We start from the raw sequence: 17,375 nt of genomic DNA on the forward strand, positions 1-17,375 counted from the left end.
TCCAGCAAATACGAAGAAACGCAAACTAATCCATTTTTGTTTGTTGCAAGCCAAACGTGTAATTGCTTTGGACCTGGAAGGATACTCAGAGACCTGATTCTAGACAGTGGGTTAAGGAGATGTCCTGCAGTCTGGGCCTAGAAAAAATGATCTACACAGCAAGAGGGAAAGTTGAGGATTTTTTATTAAGTATATGGACGCCTTTTCTTATTCTTATGAATAACATGAATATACAAATGCCTGGGAACAGATAAGTTACCCCTGCAGAATGGCTTGAATCTTGTACCACAGCTAGAGAACTAAGGTTATGAATAACTGTCTTTTTAATTTGATTTTATTCTATACTATTTTACACCTTTTTTTTAAAAAAATACTGTATTTTATGTATTTTAAATATAAGTATTATTATTATATGTTTATCTATTTATTTTTCTTCTCTTATGGACTCAATTACTAATCTTCCTCCGAGAGGACTGTTGGTTTGTTATTGTTTGTTGTGTTCATTATGTATTGTTTATTAAAACTCAATAAATAAAGTTTTGAAGAAAAAAACACATTTACACGTTTATGAACATTTCAGGGGCGCGCGCGAGAGGACAGTGGTTGCTCCTCGCGCGCCTCTCTATTTAAGCAACCGTCAGTGAGCTAGTTACCGTTAGCCTGTCAGAAAACATCAAACTAGCACTGCTCTCTGAGGAATATCTTCGTGTTTCACACACTCACTGTAACTGTTACTAAAGTCTGAGTTGCTCCCTGTGTAGTTAAAGCCATTAAAATGAATTGGGTCGGGGGTTCACGGTAAGAGGAAGGAGAATTATTAATTATTGGTTAATTAGCTGACGTGCTAATATTAACGTTGTGACTCGTTGCAGGAGCCGGTTAGTGATGAAGAACGACGCGAAAAAACAAAGGGTGAGACACTTAAATGACTCAACAACACAAATATTAACCACGGTCGTCTTTGCTGAACGTCAGTTGATGTTGGTAAATGTTTGTATTCTCCCCAGGAGTTCTTTGAAAAGAGAAAAATACAACAAAGAATGAAAAACATGGGGGTTTCCCTGCCTGCGTCCCCTCAAAACACCAGTAATGCTGGTATGGACCTGGTGACTTTGTTCATTGTCAACCAGATTGCTGCAAAGAAAGTAAATAAAGGTGAGAAGCAGCTCAGAAACATTTCAAATAAACAGCTAAAAGGGAAAAAACAATACATCAGTTCAGGAGACAACTCCTCCATTAACTCTACCAACTACTTAAAGGTCCAGTGTGTAAGATTTTGGGGGGAGTCTATTGCAAGAAATGTAATATAATCTTATTCCAAATCACCTGAAAATAATAAATGTGTTTTTGTTACCTTAGAATAAGCTTTTAATATCCAAAAAAAAAGGCAGCTGAGAGGCTAAGCACACGGTTACTGTGACCCGTTCAAGTTTTATGGTGTTTATTAAATAAAAAAAATATACAAACAACTTAAATCGGCATAACGTCATGAAACTAGATTAGACGAAAGGCGGTCAGCGGAAAATATTTGAGTCTAACTTGCCCTCTTTGTCTGAATCCTGCCACCGAGCGTCCAGGTAAAATAATGTGAACCACATCACCTGTAGCAGTTACCGAAAAGTTTAGACTCCTACAGACAGGATCCAACGAGGGACAAACCAAATACTGGTAGTTTTTGTTTGTGTGCAAGTTTTACATCCACTACCCTTAGAAAGTGAGGCTGAGGTGTATTTAGGCAGATGCAATCTGCAACTTCACCACTAGATGTCACTGAGTCGTACACACTGGGCCTTTAAATGAATGTAAGCTAGTTAAAATAATATATATTCATGCTGTGTTTTATCAGACTCAAGAACAATAGATACAAATAATACAATACATAAAATAAAGTATAAATCCAAATATTAAAACAGATGTGTTTTTTTCAGATCCTCCTAAAGTGGCAGTCCTTGGCAGAAGTAAAGGAGGATCTAAGCATGGGAGAAACGAGCCCCTGGTGCTCCCCATGAGCCCCTGCTCTCCATCACAGCTGAGCCTTGTTGAGAGCCAACCTCAGCACAGGTAGAGCTGGAGTGTGACTTGTTGTCTCAGCATTGTAGTGCTGCAGAGTCCAACCTCTGGTCTATGAATGAAAGGTCCTATCAGTGTATTTCTTTGGCTTTATAAAGTCTGTATCATGCATCCAAATATTATCCATCACCTCACAAATCTATACTACTACACCTTTTTCAAAGTGCAAGTCTTCCAATCTTCATTGTGTCTATTTTGTGTCAACGTCTAGTCTTCATGAAACAAGAAAGAGAAAGCATGTTATTCCACAAGCGTTCAAGTATCGACAGGTCAGTCACTCTCCAGCTGTTCATATTATACTTATTATTATACTATTACATGTTCTGGCTATAAAGTCACATACTTCTCTGTCCTCTAGCTGTCACCAGTGCTGGAGTCAGCTTTCTCCGACAATAGCGCATCTGACTACCTGCCGCCCATAACCGACCCCCTCAGCCCCTTTTCCACCTCATCAGCTTCCTCAGGCCAAGGTGGTGTTGTGAAGTCTTTTTATAGAACAAACTCTGATGAATCAAATGACTATGCATCATTACTTTTTTTAATACAGTCAGTCAGTTTAAGCCAAATCAAACTGCTCTCCTCAGGAATGTTCCCCCTGCAGCTGAGTCTCCAGCAGAGAAGCCAGACACAGCTTCCTCCCCATTACCCCCCTTCACCCTGGGACACGTCAGGGATGGAGCAGACCAAGGTAGTACAAAGTAAAGAATATCTCACATTAATATATATGTCAGAAGTAGTGTTGTAGACCAGTTTCCGGACACTGACCAACAGCAACTATTTCTGGGAGCTAACCATAAGCTTTTATGAAGATTAAGATTAAATATGATGCTACTTTAATATTGAATGTGAGTTTATTTTGACAGTTTCAGCCTTTCTCCCAGCATAGAGGTATGATAGACAACATCCCCTGGTCCCGTGGATCAAACCCACCCTTCTACCAACTGAAGACACCCACAGCAGCGCAAGTCCTGTTTAAAAGTCCACAGCCAGAGTGAGAACAACCCTAGAAAATGAGGGATTATTGAAGGAGCTGATCATTCTGTAAACACTCAAACCATATGTGTGTTATTGCAGTAATACAGAGACCAGGGACCATGCAAGACATGAGGTCACCTTCTCCCCCAACCAACAAGAGGACAGGGAGCCCATGCTGGACTTCACTCTTGACCAATCAGAAACTGAGCAGCATATTGAGGAAGACGTCTTCAGGGGCTTTAATACTGAAGAATGTGACAGAGACGGTGAATGCTGCTTTAAAACTTTTACACAAGCACAATGACTTATTTTCCCCCTCGTGTTAACATTAGATTTGATTTCAGCTTCTCATTTTGGGAGCGGGAAATCAAAGATATATCTCAAAGATGAAACATCAGTCAGATCTTCAACTCCACAGTAGGTTTTTATACATGAAATATAATCAAACACTTCATAACTGATATATAATATGGTTTGTTTCTTTCTTTACTGTCAGAACTGTCCCTGACCCACAATGCAGGGAAGAAGAGGAAGCGACCGCCTATGTGAGTGTGTTAAGTTGGCCTTTTGTTGCCACCAAGTGGTCGAGTTTGTAAGTGCAATGGACCTAAGATTGAAATTAAAGAAAACAAATAGTAAAAAAATCTGTGCTGAGACGATGGTTAAGAAAATGTAACCTGGTTCTCCAGGCATCATAAGAACAGTATTTGTCCTGATAGAGGTATATATGAGTGTATGGTGTGCAGCTGCAGTTTTACATGTTAATTCTGTTTCATTCACAGCTCTCCAGCCGCACCGACATGAACTTTTGTAAGTGTCTTAAGCATCTCCAATTAAGCTCCTCGTCTATTGTGTATATGCTGGAGAAGAGACAATAAATTCAATGGATGTGTTTTTTTTCCCAATCCCACAGCATGTCTGGAACACAACAATAGCCCCATGAATAGCTGTGACTGTTCGCCAAGTTACTCTTGTGAAGGAGGTTACCTCAGTACAGACTCGAATGCTGTAAGCTAAGTTGCACCCAGACGTTTTTTCTGGCTTGGTGTTGGACTGTGACTGCAGAATCAGCTCAAGACTAAAAAGTCAATAGTGAAAGTGATGACTTTGCCAGAGAGATTCATTTTGTAACACGTACTGCATTGGTTTTAATTTATCTCAGGGTGTAAATGACCACAGTTATGACTGAAAATGAACCCTTATTAACTCGCTGCACAGTGCCACTACTTTCTTGCTTTTCCCATGATATACAGGGTTGCTCTCAACATATTGTTTCTCATCCACATACACCACTTATAACCAATATCTAACACAAACACTGTTGTGTTTTCTAACTGTATTTTAGGATGAAGAATGCAATCACCAAGCCTGTTGTGCAGATAGCCTAAACCCAAACCTCGCCCTACAGGGGCAGCCCAGGCTTCTCACCCCACTCCTAAAACCAAAAATGACCTTTAGAGATGAGCAGGAAGTTATGGAGAACACACCTCCCCCAGATAAAACCATAGGAAGTAACAGCCAACACCTGGGAAGCCACACAGCTCAGTTCAACTCCCCTCAGGCTCAAACTCAGAGCACCGAGCCGTGCAAATGCAAGAAAACACCCAGCGACAGTCGAGATGCTGCAACTCAAACTATTGACATCCCTGCAGCTGAGACATGTGATGCCTCAACGCAGTGCGGCTTTGATGTTGACAGTGGAACTAAAGCCAGGGAGTTTAACTTGTGTCTACCACCTGTTGATGTGTCAGTACAGCATCCAGCCACAGGGAGGCAGACTGATACTGTTGCAGCGCAAAATACACACACACCTTCACCGGGCAAGGAGAGGAGCCGATGGAGGTATACGCCCTGGAGCAAGAAGAAATTCAGTGCTGGTTCCCTATCAGGCAACAGCAGCAAATTCACTGTTGGTAACAGTGATGGCAACGGATCTTACAGACCCACAAACCCCTTTAGAGATGCTCTGAGCATGACTAATGCAGAGGTATACATGAAAGTGAAACACTGAGTGTCTCAATTCATGGGTAACTTGAGAAGATTCATATTTAAATTCTTCAGATTTGGATTGTAAGAGAAATTAACTCATTTTATTGAATTTCCATGTTTTCTGTTCCCTTTTTCTGAGGGATGGCAACAAGAACATGGCCGTTTGATGAAAGACCTCTGCACTGAAGCAACGGAGGAGGTCACATCTGCCACCGGAGTTAACAGACACTCAGAAGAGGCTACAACACTTGAGGAAATAGCTGACATTTTGCTCCTGCTCAAGCAGAGGAAGGAGTAGGGATGGTTTTGTTCAAAGTGTTATGATAGAGATAGTGAAATAAAGCCCCCAAAGCATTATTCTAATTCATAAGTTTATTTCTTTCGCCATATACATATTCAAGTGTTAAGATTTCATGAAGATATTTATTTTTTATAGAATATAAACTCTAGCAAAACATTTACAGCTTGAACATTAATCAAATATACTATGCAGCACTCGTTTTTCTATTAGTATTTTTCTAATTCTTCATAAACTGTAGAAACAAACGTAGTTGGTTCACATTGAAAAAAATTGCAACCATTTCACCATAAGTACACATAAAATGTGGCACCCCGCTGTGGCAGAGTGTTAACACAGGTGGATGTTTAATGGCTGAACACCACATGAACTCTGACAAGGTGAAGCCTGAAACAGTCACGTTGGATATTATACTATCTTTCAGTATAAAACTAGTCTGTGTGCGAGTTTTTAAGACAGTTATCCCGGACCAAATGAAAATCTAAAAGATAAAACAATACCTCTACATTTTGAATTATAATCAAGTTATTTTTCTCAACCTTTAAAATAATCTCCCTTTGAATGAAAATGTGATGAACAAGCCCATTTAAAGAAACTGTTATTTAGTTTTAAGTTAGAACCGAACTACAATTCACAATGCCTATATAAAACCTATATAGGCTGTTGGATTCATTTGCCTTATTGGTTTCGAGGACCATAAACAGGAGAATTTGAACATTTAGGTTCCATTATTATGAATCATTTATGCTGAAAATGGTTCTTTTTTGGGGAAACACTTTTGTTTGTAACCTCATTTGGGTGTTTGTATGGCATGTTAGTACTGTCTTGCCATTTATGAGAGTAATATGGTACCAATTACACCGATTAACCATTTCCATAGGCATCCATATGTAAATGTGACACCTTGACAATACCAAAAATATCACAATACTCGATGTGAATACTTTAATCAACTTTGACGTCACGGAAAATGTCACAACATTGTGCCACGGCATTTGATGAACAACTTTTTATTTGGAAAACTTATTAAAGAGAGGTATTATATTTTATTAATTCATGATGGGTTAAGACCCACAGACCAAAAAATATGGACTCTCCTTCACTTGACATGGTCCGCTATGAGAAACCTGTTCATTCGACACAGTAGCAGCGCAGCTTGTTAACGCCTGTTTACCTGTTTTGTTACACAAAGTTACTCCGTAGTCTACTTTCAAACAGTTCTTGCTACACACAAACCGATGTGTATCTGACTAACAAGGTGTAACCTCACATAGTTTTACAGCATTACAAAACAACATTGGCAAATTACGCTAAAGCCTACTCCTCGACTTTTGACACAAGAACCACATATGCTATTTGTACACAAGGCTATGGAGGAAGACCAAAATCAAAATACATGAAAATGATAGTAAAAAAAACAATATTCCATCACGGGTGAAATAAATAATAATATGTACATGTCAAAAACATTTTTGTAATCATCATAACATGATATAATACATCCACTTCAGGGGTTTGGAATGAAAAATGGCCATTAGGCACCTTCACAATACACAGGCACTAATATTATCATGTCATTTTCACTATCAATACAAATGAAGTCTTAATCATGAAACCACTTCCTTTGCAGGACATTACATATTTAATACCCAGCAATAACAACCATGGTTCATGACATATGTAGGTTCATGACATGGATTCAAAGTGTAGGTTTTGGCAGCCTTGTGACAGAATGACATGAGACTATACTCTCCATAGTATTATGTTAAAAGCTGCAATTTTATGCTAAATCAATTTGTTGTAAAGCTGAGAAATAATAGTATTTAAATTCATTATTTAATAAAAATAATAATAATATTCCTTTCAATGCTACTAGATTGGTAAGTCTTTTTGTTTAGGCACCGACTGACAATACAAGTCTTCTAAACTTGAACAATATGCTGTACATCTCTGGTGTTGGCTTGTCATACAAAATATCAGAACCACCACAAACTAAGACTGTCATCAGATGAGGAACTGACATTAGTGTGCTACGCTACAAGCTTGAACAACATTTAACTGAGACTGTTTCATATAGAAAGGCATAAATGGTACTATCGATCAACAATAACTTACAACTGCTGTCATGACAACAAAAGTTTTGCAGACGCACAAACCTGGTTTTCAAGACCACATTTACTGGACCTTATTTAAACGGAGCTCTCAATGGAAACTGACATAAAGCTATAGGATGGCTGTGTTGTTTGCTTTTTATACTATATATGTACAACGTCATATATAAACCATTAATGATATTTAGTCACAAAATATTATGGACATCTCACTGATACTGAACTGCAGCCCCTTTTGTAAAGTATCATCATCAGTGGACTTCATAAGAGAGAGAGTGTCCCTTATATTTTGTTCAGTTACGTGTGGAAAAGGCAATATTTTAGCTGTTTGCAATTGAGATATTTATGGTGGATGGCTGAAAATTTTATTCAAGCAGGTTTAACTCCAGATTTGGCGTCAGTTCACCCTCAATTCAGAGGATAACAGACACACACCCCTCTGCTAACTGCTAAAGCTTTGTCATTGATTTTGGATTCCTGAATTGACTGACTGTGAACTCACTCACATTACTGATACAAGCAGAAGGCCTTTTAAACTGTTTCTTGACCTCATAGTGATCTGTAGCTCCTCTTCACACTAAACATTACAGACCCAACGTACCACCCAAAGGGAGGTTACCGACACACAAACTCTCCCTAGTCCACGTCTGATGCGTCGTTGTCCGATAGATGGTAGTTTGAACCTTTGACACGGATGTATTCGACCTGCCGTCCCTCGTCTGAATCTGTGGCGCCGCAGGAACAGAGCTGGTTTTCGAACAGCGCTTCGATCTCCTCCAGACGCCGAGCTTTAGTCTCCGGCAGGCAGCCATAGATGAAGAAGAAACCCAGCAAAGCCATGCTGGAGTAGAGGAAGAAAGCTCCTGAGAAAATAAAAGAACACACTGTCACTAAGGACCGCCAACCACAAACACAAAGAACATGCTGTCTCGGCTTTTCGATAGCTGTGTCACTTTTTCTAAATAAGTTTGCACCACTCATCAACGGAAAAAGAAAATCACTGGTGGTGACAGCAGATCCTGAGGATCCTATATTGGATGTTGTCTGCCCGCTCTACAGAAACGTGTGTGTGTGTGTGCCCTTCTTAAAATGGCATTACAGCTGACTTAATAGAAGAAAGCAATACTATAAAAAGACACAAACACACCTTTAAACAAGTATTCATACAGCAACAGTGACAGAGGCTTAATGAGATTTCCTGGACACTGTGATCTCTATTTTCTCCTTGTCATAGCTGAATGAAGCTACAAACGAGTGTGCATTATGCTAAATACCACCACTATTTCCATGACAACATCATTATGTTTTTTTTGCACATAAACCGGAAGAATTGACAACCATTAACCCGCTGCATCTCAGGATGCCTCCACAATAAACAATCCTGAAGGATCGATTGCCGGCTCCCACGAAAGGTCAGTTCCTTCCTGTCTGAGGAGAAACCTGCTGTTGAGCCATATTGACTGAGGACGTATGGAACGGGGTTGACAACACTGCGGTTTATCAGTCAACTGTTACCTCCTTGTTGGTCTTGACATAAGCTAAAGACAAATGCATGTTATGCAAGATCTGCTGAGGCGGTTGCATAAGGTTTGAGAGACCTGGATGAAGACTGACAGCATCGTTGGCTGGTAGAAATTGTTCCTGACAGCAGTGTTTAGCTTGATTAAAACTACATGAGTTCAGTTGGATTGGGTTTAAATGAAGTTTCCCTACTTTTTATTTCACAAAAATAAAGAACAGAAACTGTAAAGCTTTGCTTTGCAGCCCAGAAACTGACCAAAGTAGGTGAAATACTGAGCCAGATGGAGGAAGGTGAGAGACACCAGGATGTTGAAGGTCCAGTTGACTCCAGCTGCACAGGCATTCCCAGTGCTCCTCGCCCACAGAGGGTAGATCTCTGAGTTGATGGTCCATGGCATGGGACCCATCCCTGAGACAGATAAGACACGATAAGACTTTAGAAGTTTAATCAGGAGGAAGACTAAAGAAATAAGAGTCTGCAGACATAGTAGGAACTCTGTGCTTTGAGCTTAATGCTAATATTAGCAACAATTTCAACACAAGGTCAAATCATGTAGCTGTTTTGGAGCTTTGAATCGTATCACATGATATTCCTCAGCAGATGAAGTTCTAGTGCAGTTGGAGATGAGATCTTTTTCTAAGAGAAGTCCATTAAGCAGAGCTGTTTCTAAGGTCAAGAATGAACTTTCCATCTCAGTATCTAATCCAACATGGAAGTCTGTTATAGAAATTAAAACATCTACAATTTCATGTCAACAGAGCAATTTCCATCTGCTGAGGAAGATTGAGAGATGATTGAAAGCAAAACAGCTTCATAATGGATCTTGTCCCTGAAAGAACCTCCCATCTCAACTTGCATATTGTAGCTTTCAAGTAAATTACACCAACACAACATCCACCCATTTCCTGTAACTGCTTATCCATATCAGGGTCGTGGGGGGAGCTGGGACTGGGCAAGAGGCGTGGTACACCTCAGCCAGTTTACCACTGGGCTGAAACATGGAGACAAACAACCATGTTCACATTCACACCTTTAGAGAAATTTAGAGTCAGCAATTAGCCTGTTAAGTGCATGTCTTTGGACTGTGGGAGGAAACCAGAGTATTCTGAGACACTGTGAGAACATACAAACTGACTACATCACTGTGCCAAAAACAACATGTGCTGTTTATTTTAACATGCAAATGAAGTCTTATTTTAGATTACCAAACATTAATAAAATCTGAAAGCTAAAAGTGAGACTGATACTGCCAAACCAAACACAAAAGTTGAGTCACACACAGTATAGTGAATCTTAAATTGACGGGACTAATCTCTTACCTGGAGCGAAAGCAGCCAGGTAGGACACCAGACCCAGTAAAACCAGCCAGGAGAAGGAGGTGGGACAGTAGTTGTAGGCCCAGTAGGTTTGATCTTTCATCAGGCTGGAGTTGGAACATCTGGAAGAAGGAGACACACTTGTTGGTTTTTGCTAATCACTCTTGAAATCACATCTCAATTCAAGGTGAAATGTGACTAAAACTGTAGAAAAGATATTCTATTTTATATTTACAGTATATTCCAAGTATATTCCACCCCCCTCTGCTGCTTCCTAAACACGCGCACATACTCCCGCGGCATCCTGTGACTCACCTGCCCCACGCTGCGTGCTCGGTGGAGGCCTTATTGACTGGCACACAGGAGGAGGCGAGAAGCGCTGAGCCATTCTCACGGTAACAGAAACCACATCCGGGGTCCAGCATGCATGGCTCACACAGCCTGCAAGGCAAACAGCAGACCCAACAAACATTAGCTAAAATATTTATTGACATGCTTTGCTTTGAGTCGACTTACATATTTTCAAAGTAGTGTGGAGTCGACGCTGCATACTTATCTGCCTGTTCTACTTCACAAGATGCGACTACAACAGAAAACAGCATTCCACCCCTCTAATTAAGACTCTAATTGAGACTTGCCTCATTACCCAAATGAAATTAATGTATGGACCGTTCCTAACAAAGAGGAAGTGAGTCATCAAAATTATTCATCATCATTAGCTCTTTATCCTGTCTTATCCCTCTGTTATGTCTTTGTTTATTAAAAGTACATCTCGTCATGTGCCATGGTCAGTTATGTGATTAGCAGTGCACGAGGACTTACTGACAAAGTCAATTTTCACAAGAGCACCTCAGTGTCATCGGGGTTGTCGATGTAGTGCCTGATGGAAGTTTGTTTTGTTACAGAGGTCTATTTTTGCAGCCTGCAGACTCCCTGTGTGCAGGGCACCTTGCTCTAATTACACACTGAGGTCAACTAGGCTAAAATAAAACCATGCATTAGACCTGGAGGGAAGCAAAAGTGAATAGTGTGGGAAGCTGAGACAAGATGTGCAACAGCTTAGCTACAGCTACAGCTTCGAATGATTTGAAAACGTGTATAATATTCTAGTAATCTTTTAATAAATATTATAATTAAGCTACGCTCCCTTTGTTCGTGGCTGCATAAAAAGTGTGTAAAACCTGTAATATAATCTATTATTCTGTGAACATTTGACTAACTACACATTTCTTTACCTCAAAAATCTAAACCATGAGTGGAAAAGATAATTAAATAGAGTTACGTGTGTTAATCTGCACTCTGTAAACTGGGTCTGGATGTGACTATATTTAATGCCTACCATACTAAACACAACTTTTCCTGATTTTGTAAAGACTGAGGATCTTGCAGTGTCACTATTTAAAAGACTACAACGAGATTCATTTGGACATTATTTCCCATCCTGCACCTGCTGCAAATTTACAAAAACAAAAACTGTTGAACAATGAAGCAGACACAAAAGCAGCTTTTAGCCACAGCTGTGCTTGTGTGTGCATTTCGAGGGGTGCAGCTTTTTGTGTCAACTTTTTTTCCTAATCCACTTCATTGTTGTACAAATAGGATATGTGACACTCTCGCTCCACAACTCCACCAATTTCACTTCCTTTTCTACAGTCCAAGAGAAACGAGATGTTCGTGACCTGCTTCCTGATAGCGTTAACCCCAACGGACAGGGAACCATATATGGTAACTTCCATAGGCTTTAAAAATGGTGTCCCATGTCTCTCAATGAAGAAGCAGAATCACTTTCTCCAGTCAATCAGTGAATGTCAGGCATTAAGCATCAGGCATTTGGATGCATTAAACAGTTAGTCTTAGTTATTAATATTGAATTAGATGGACTAAAATCTGCTAGCAGATAGGACTTTGTCTACCGCTGTCCAAGCGATTGCGTCATATCCCAGGAAAGCAATCTACAGTCAAATCCCAGTGGAGACTTAAGAATGCATCCTTAAATGGGATGTCCCATCCACAATGAGAGATGTGAGAGGCCTGTGGTGCTCCTGCGACGCTGCTGTGGTCAGCAAGGAGATGTGCGGGCTCATATGGAGTAAAGTGAACTCGATGAAGCCACTGCACTGTGGTAAAAGCACTCATCTCTTCAAATTACCTCTGTGTTTGTGTTTGTTTGTGTGCGTGACAGTGAGTCCATTAGGCGCTGTTTGTTGTCATGATGAAAGACCGTCGTTACACGAGTTTCATCTTGTGTCTGTGTAAGTGAGAGTAAATTGGGCATGTGATGAAAACACACTGAGGTTCTGTGTGCGTCTTTACCTTTTGTTGCCAATGGAGACAATGAAGTGAATTGTGGTTTAGTCCTAAGGCTTTGGGAGAAAAGTCATACAGTCATGAACAACGTTTACAAAGCACCTATAGAGTATTGTTTCCATGACAACCAATTGTTTTATCCGGTTATTAATAAATTATTCAGAGGACACGGAGTAAATGTGTCTTGAATAATAAGACTTTTCTAATATACACATGCATATTAATACAGTCATATTAATACAGTCCAAAGTACAAAGTTTGGACCTTCTACTTAATTTGATTACTTTCTACATTGCATTGCAATTGGATTTTATTGACACCAAAACTATGAAGCAACACAAAAAATGTGCACACTTTGCACACTCTTGGCACTCCCACCTGGAAGGGTTTTACAACAGTCTTGAAGGAGTTCCCAGAGGTACTGAGCACTTGTTGGCTGTTTTTCATTCACTCTGCCATCTAACTCATCCCAAACAATTTCAATTGGGTTTAAGTCAGGTGACAATGGAGGCCAGGTCATCTGATTCAACACTCCATCACTCCTTATTGGTCAAAATCCCTTACATAGTCTTGAAGTGTTTTTTGGGTAATCATACTGTTAAAAAACAAATAATGGTCCCATTAAGTGCAAACCAGACAGGATGGCATGTTGCTAAAATGCTATAGTAGCCATGCTGACCTTGAATTTTGAGTAAATCACCAACAGTGTCACCAGCAAAGCATCCCCACACCATCACACCTCCTCCTCATTTTTCGCAGTGGGAACCACACATGTAGACACTATCCATTCACCCTTTCTGCATCTTACAAAATCTCCTCAGACCAAAGTCCATTCTTTGTGTTACTTGGTTTAAGCAGTTTTCTTCCTGTCGTTGTTCTCCCTCATTAGTGGTGTCTTAGCAGCAACTGATTGATGCAGTCTCCTCTGAACAGTTGATGTTGAGTGTGTGTCTGCTACTTGATCATAAATATCATAAGAGTCAGTGTTTGGTGGTTTTTGAGACTGTACTTGAAGACACATTCAAAGTTCTTCAAATTCTCTGGTTTGTCTGACCTTCATGTCTTAAAGTAATGATAGACTGTTGTTTCTCTTTACTTAGTTGAACATTTCTTGCCATAATATGCATTAGTACAGCAATCAAATAGGACTATTTACTGTATGCCAGCAATACCTCTGAACACAACTGATGGTCTGAGAAGGCAATACATTCCACCTGTTAATTGTAAACCATTCCAAGTGACTACCTCGTGAAGCAATGAAGAAAGTCATGAAAGAAATAAAAACACTGAATGAGAAAGTGTGTCTTTTCACTGGTACTGTACAGTATATGCAGCTAGTCTGAGTGCTGAGTGTATTTATTAAAGTTTGTGTGAAAACCTGCAATCATTTCAACGTAAATATCCATTTAGAAGGGTTTTATCCTCTGAAGCTCTCCACCACTGAGTGTGCTCTCCTGCACTCTAGGTTGACATTCTGCCATCAGCAAAAATATTGAGTGCTTTTACAAAGAGCAGAAGTGCTCTGAGGTGAGTGGTGGTCTTGCCATGGCTCTCTGTTTTCAACTATATCTTAATAATGAGACAAAATGTGAATAATGACACTTAATATCAACTCTAAGAGCCGGTGGAGTACTTTTTAAATCCTCCCCCAATGCTTCCATTCGTATGCTTAAAAAGTATCTAGTTATTAAATATACTTCTCAAATGTGTGCAGAAGCATTCAGAAGATGCCTAAATACTCAATTATTCAATGTTTAAACAGTGTAAAGCAGTTTTTTTTCTTCATAACTTTGGGATGGTATTTGGCAGTGGGAGTAATTCCAGTGCTCAAACACATCAACTTTAGGTCCTGAGAATTTTGACAGGTCTTATTTGGATCATAGCATCAGGATATGTGGATAAAGGAAGATGATAAAGGGTCATTGTTTCAAAGCACAGGAGCTAGTTTTCCAGCAGCAGTAGAGGTATGTACTCACTGGTATTTGGAGCAGGTAGAGTTTGCCATGGATGGGTCCAATGGGTGGAAGGTGACAGGAGGACTGTGCTCAGCAGACATCAGAAAACCGATGGCCAACAAACTCAGACTCAAACATGTACCTGTTGAAAAAAAAATGATACACTTGACATGAAAAATGACCAGGGATCTATAGACATCGCTGATTGATGTGGACATTTTGAGTGACTTACCTATGATACTACCCAGTGTGAGCTTCCTGCGTCCCACTCTCTCCACAAGCCACACTCCCAACAGGGTAAACAGGAAGTTAGTGAGGGTGGCGAGTCCAGCCAACCAGATCGCAAGCCTGTCGTCCCTCACTCCGGACATCTGAAGAATGGTGGCACTGTAGTACCTGTGTGAACCAAGGACAGCAAGAAGAAAATGAATAACTGTTGTTGTGACATTAAAACAACAATTAGTTCAGTCTAGTAGCGTAAAGGTCTTTATTTCTAGCAGAAAATTCTCATTTATCATAACTTGGTTCATATTTTTGTAGTTTTGGCCATTGTTTCCATCACTGGACTCAAACATATACCTGAGATGTGGGACATTGGATGATTAGACAGGTTGTAAGGAAGGTTAGCCTGATTAGTTAAAGCAGTAGTTCAACATATCTTTGCTGGCTTGCCAAGAGTGAGATGGAAATCGTAATAATATAACTGGAACTAGCAATCGGTTAGCTTAACTTAACACAAAGTCTGGCAACAACAGGCCCGGCACCATCTGAGGGTAACAAGGGCCACATATCAACACAAATCTCATTAATAATTTATAACTTGGTTGTTTAATCCATGAAAACAGTCCAAAAATTGATAATACATTGCTTTACAGGTGGTTGTATACCAGACTATTTCTTGATGAAAGGCAGTAGACACTCCAGGAAATTAGTGCTTCTGGCCAAGATATTGCCTAGCACATAGCCCCCTTTAAACAGTGTACAGGTTTTTTTTTTTTTCCATGTTTCCAGTCTTTATGCTAAGCTAAGCTAACTGACTATATATCATAACTGCTAAAAACAGCCAAACACAAAAAAATCCAATTTGATAAACCAGAATGATACTTGCTACATAAATTTTGCTTGCAGTAATAATACACAGGTCTCAAAACTAAAAATATTTTGAAAAATGAATGAGATAATTGGTCAAAACAAGTCAACAAACCAATCACAACCTGTCTACTTGAGAGCCAACCACTCATCCACCAATCGCAGCCTCTCTACTTGAGCATCAGCCACTCATCTAGAGACATGATCTGCTATAAATAGTCTCACCAGTCACTTTCTCTCCCTCACACATCACCCCTCCTCTCTCTCACTCTGTCCTCATACAGTATAATTATACTTCCAACTCTGGCACCATGTTGCTCCACGTAGGCAGATTACCTCCAATCATCATCAACAAGTCTCTAAGCAGGCTGCGGTCAACACAGACACCTGCATGAGGTCCGCTTTGCACTTCATTTATAATTTGATGTAACTACGACAGAGGGATATGCACATATGATGGCCACGCAAACACATACACCTGCAAAAACTCAATTGAAAATGTCATTATGGAAATGACGTGCTTGAAAGTGGGGGAGAGACATGTTCTCACCCACGGAGGTACGAGCACGCGCACACAAGCTGCATAAACACACGTGGCATTCAAAATCCCTCACAGAATGCAGCACGGATACAAGAAATTAAGACTGGTTAAAGAGGAGGCCAAAATAAAAAAAGTCTCCAGCATTGTCTGCGTCTCTACAGGCAACTCAGAATTAGCATTCTGCTTTTCATCTCTTCAAAAGACTTGTTATCTCTCTCTCATGCTCTGGCTCTCTCTCTCTCTTCCCCAAAACAAAGACAGTTGAGGGATTTGCATAATAACTCTTTACTTTTCTGCAATGCTATCCAGTCAGACAGAACAAGAACAGAAAGAAAGAGATGAGATGGCGTGAAATTCTGGCTTTAAAAAGCTTGACCTGCAGTCACAAATACTGTATACGATAAAGATTAGACGGCCTGATTTAACATCTTTAACAGCAAAATTATAAAGATATGTATCGGCAGATCAAGGTGCTAAATGGACAAATGCATGCGTACAAAAACACACAAAAATAAAGAGTTGGTTTTGGTGCAGCAGCGGGAGCAAAAACAATTTTTGTGTTCTCAGTGGTGGAGCCTGCTATGTTCCATCTCCAGCTCTGCATTTTACTGATTGCAGCACACACACGCTTGCACACACAAACACAGTGTTCTGACTTAAAAATGACTGTGAATAACTGCCTGCAGAAACAGAGAAGTGTATCTTACGTTAAGTGCATCTCAGAAATGGACACACGCAGACTTAAAAACACTCAAGGGGTGAACTCAAGCCTGACTCATTTCTAATAACTGATCCTGTGCACCCTTATATACTAAAAGTCTGTATAATCTGAGCCCTCCTGTGAAAAGTGTTAAGGTAGTAACAGGTTAGAGCTGTTAGCACGAGAAAAGAGAGCAACACCTGTTATGAATGTGAAAATATATACGAGAAACTTTTATGCTTATGAGTGTGTTTTATGCTTGTCATTCAAGTGAAAAATAGAGATGAGATAAACCGAAATTTTGTCACAGGAGATCAGTGCATGAAGAAGTGTGGCTGCTGCTCAGTCGTTTCATGTAAATATTCCCCATCAACGTTATAATGGGTACACACAGAACACTGTGGCACAGAGAGTATTAGTCTATTCGTTTGTTTCATGATAGAAAATGTGCGCTTTAATGAGCCAATTACAGTGGAATCCGTCGGAATGACAATGATGATGT

At 40.0% G+C, this 17,375-nt stretch overlaps 2 protein-coding genes across 5 annotated transcripts in view; one reads left to right on the forward strand and one right to left on the reverse strand.

Annotated features, from left to right (window-relative positions):
• Positions 1-619: 619 nt before the first annotated feature.
• On the forward strand, positions 620-5,397 carry redic1 (regulator of DNA class I crossover intermediates 1). Of its 4 annotated transcripts, none has more exons than XM_019278120.2 (15): positions 620-798; positions 873-912; positions 1,008-1,155; positions 1,929-2,061; positions 2,282-2,339; positions 2,429-2,540; positions 2,655-2,758; positions 2,934-3,061; positions 3,145-3,311; positions 3,390-3,462; positions 3,542-3,590; positions 3,828-3,855; positions 3,959-4,053; positions 4,391-5,072; positions 5,174-5,277. In XM_019278120.2, the coding sequence occupies exons 1-14, from the start codon at positions 776-778 to the stop codon at positions 5,054-5,056; spliced, it is 1,824 nt and encodes a 607-aa protein (XP_019133665.2). In that variant the 5' UTR covers positions 620-775; the 3' UTR covers positions 5,057-5,072; positions 5,174-5,277. The 4 variants fall into 4 exon arrangements, with proteins under 4 accessions (XP_019133665.2, XP_019133662.2, XP_027128275.1 ...); XM_019278117.2 differs by having other exon boundaries at positions 622-798; positions 4,391-5,032; positions 5,174-5,397; XM_027272474.1 differs by having other exon boundaries at positions 622-798; positions 3,145-3,292; positions 3,389-3,462; positions 4,391-5,032; positions 5,174-5,397.
• A 1,110-nt stretch (positions 5,398-6,507) lies between these two features.
• The window catches only part of slc2a13a (solute carrier family 2 member 13a), a 61,702-nt gene continuing 50,834 nt past the window's right edge, over positions 6,508-17,375 (reverse strand). Inside the window, exons 5-10 of the mRNA XM_019278116.2 lie at positions 14,776-14,939; positions 14,565-14,685; positions 10,597-10,722; positions 10,285-10,403; positions 9,221-9,373; positions 6,508-8,306 (exon numbers count right to left, since the gene is read on the reverse strand). Of these exons, the coding sequence (XP_019133661.1) occupies positions 8,080-8,306; positions 9,221-9,373; positions 10,285-10,403; positions 10,597-10,722; positions 14,565-14,685; positions 14,776-14,939 (910 nt within the window). The 3' untranslated portion in view covers positions 6,508-8,079. The remainder of the gene's footprint in view (positions 8,307-9,220; positions 9,374-10,284; positions 10,404-10,596; positions 10,723-14,564; positions 14,686-14,775; positions 14,940-17,375) is intronic.

This window comes from Larimichthys crocea, chromosome XX (genome assembly GCF_000972845.2).
Source record: "Larimichthys crocea isolate SSNF chromosome XX, L_crocea_2.0, whole genome shotgun sequence".
Lineage (NCBI taxonomy): Eukaryota > Metazoa > Chordata > Actinopteri > Sciaenidae > Larimichthys > Larimichthys crocea.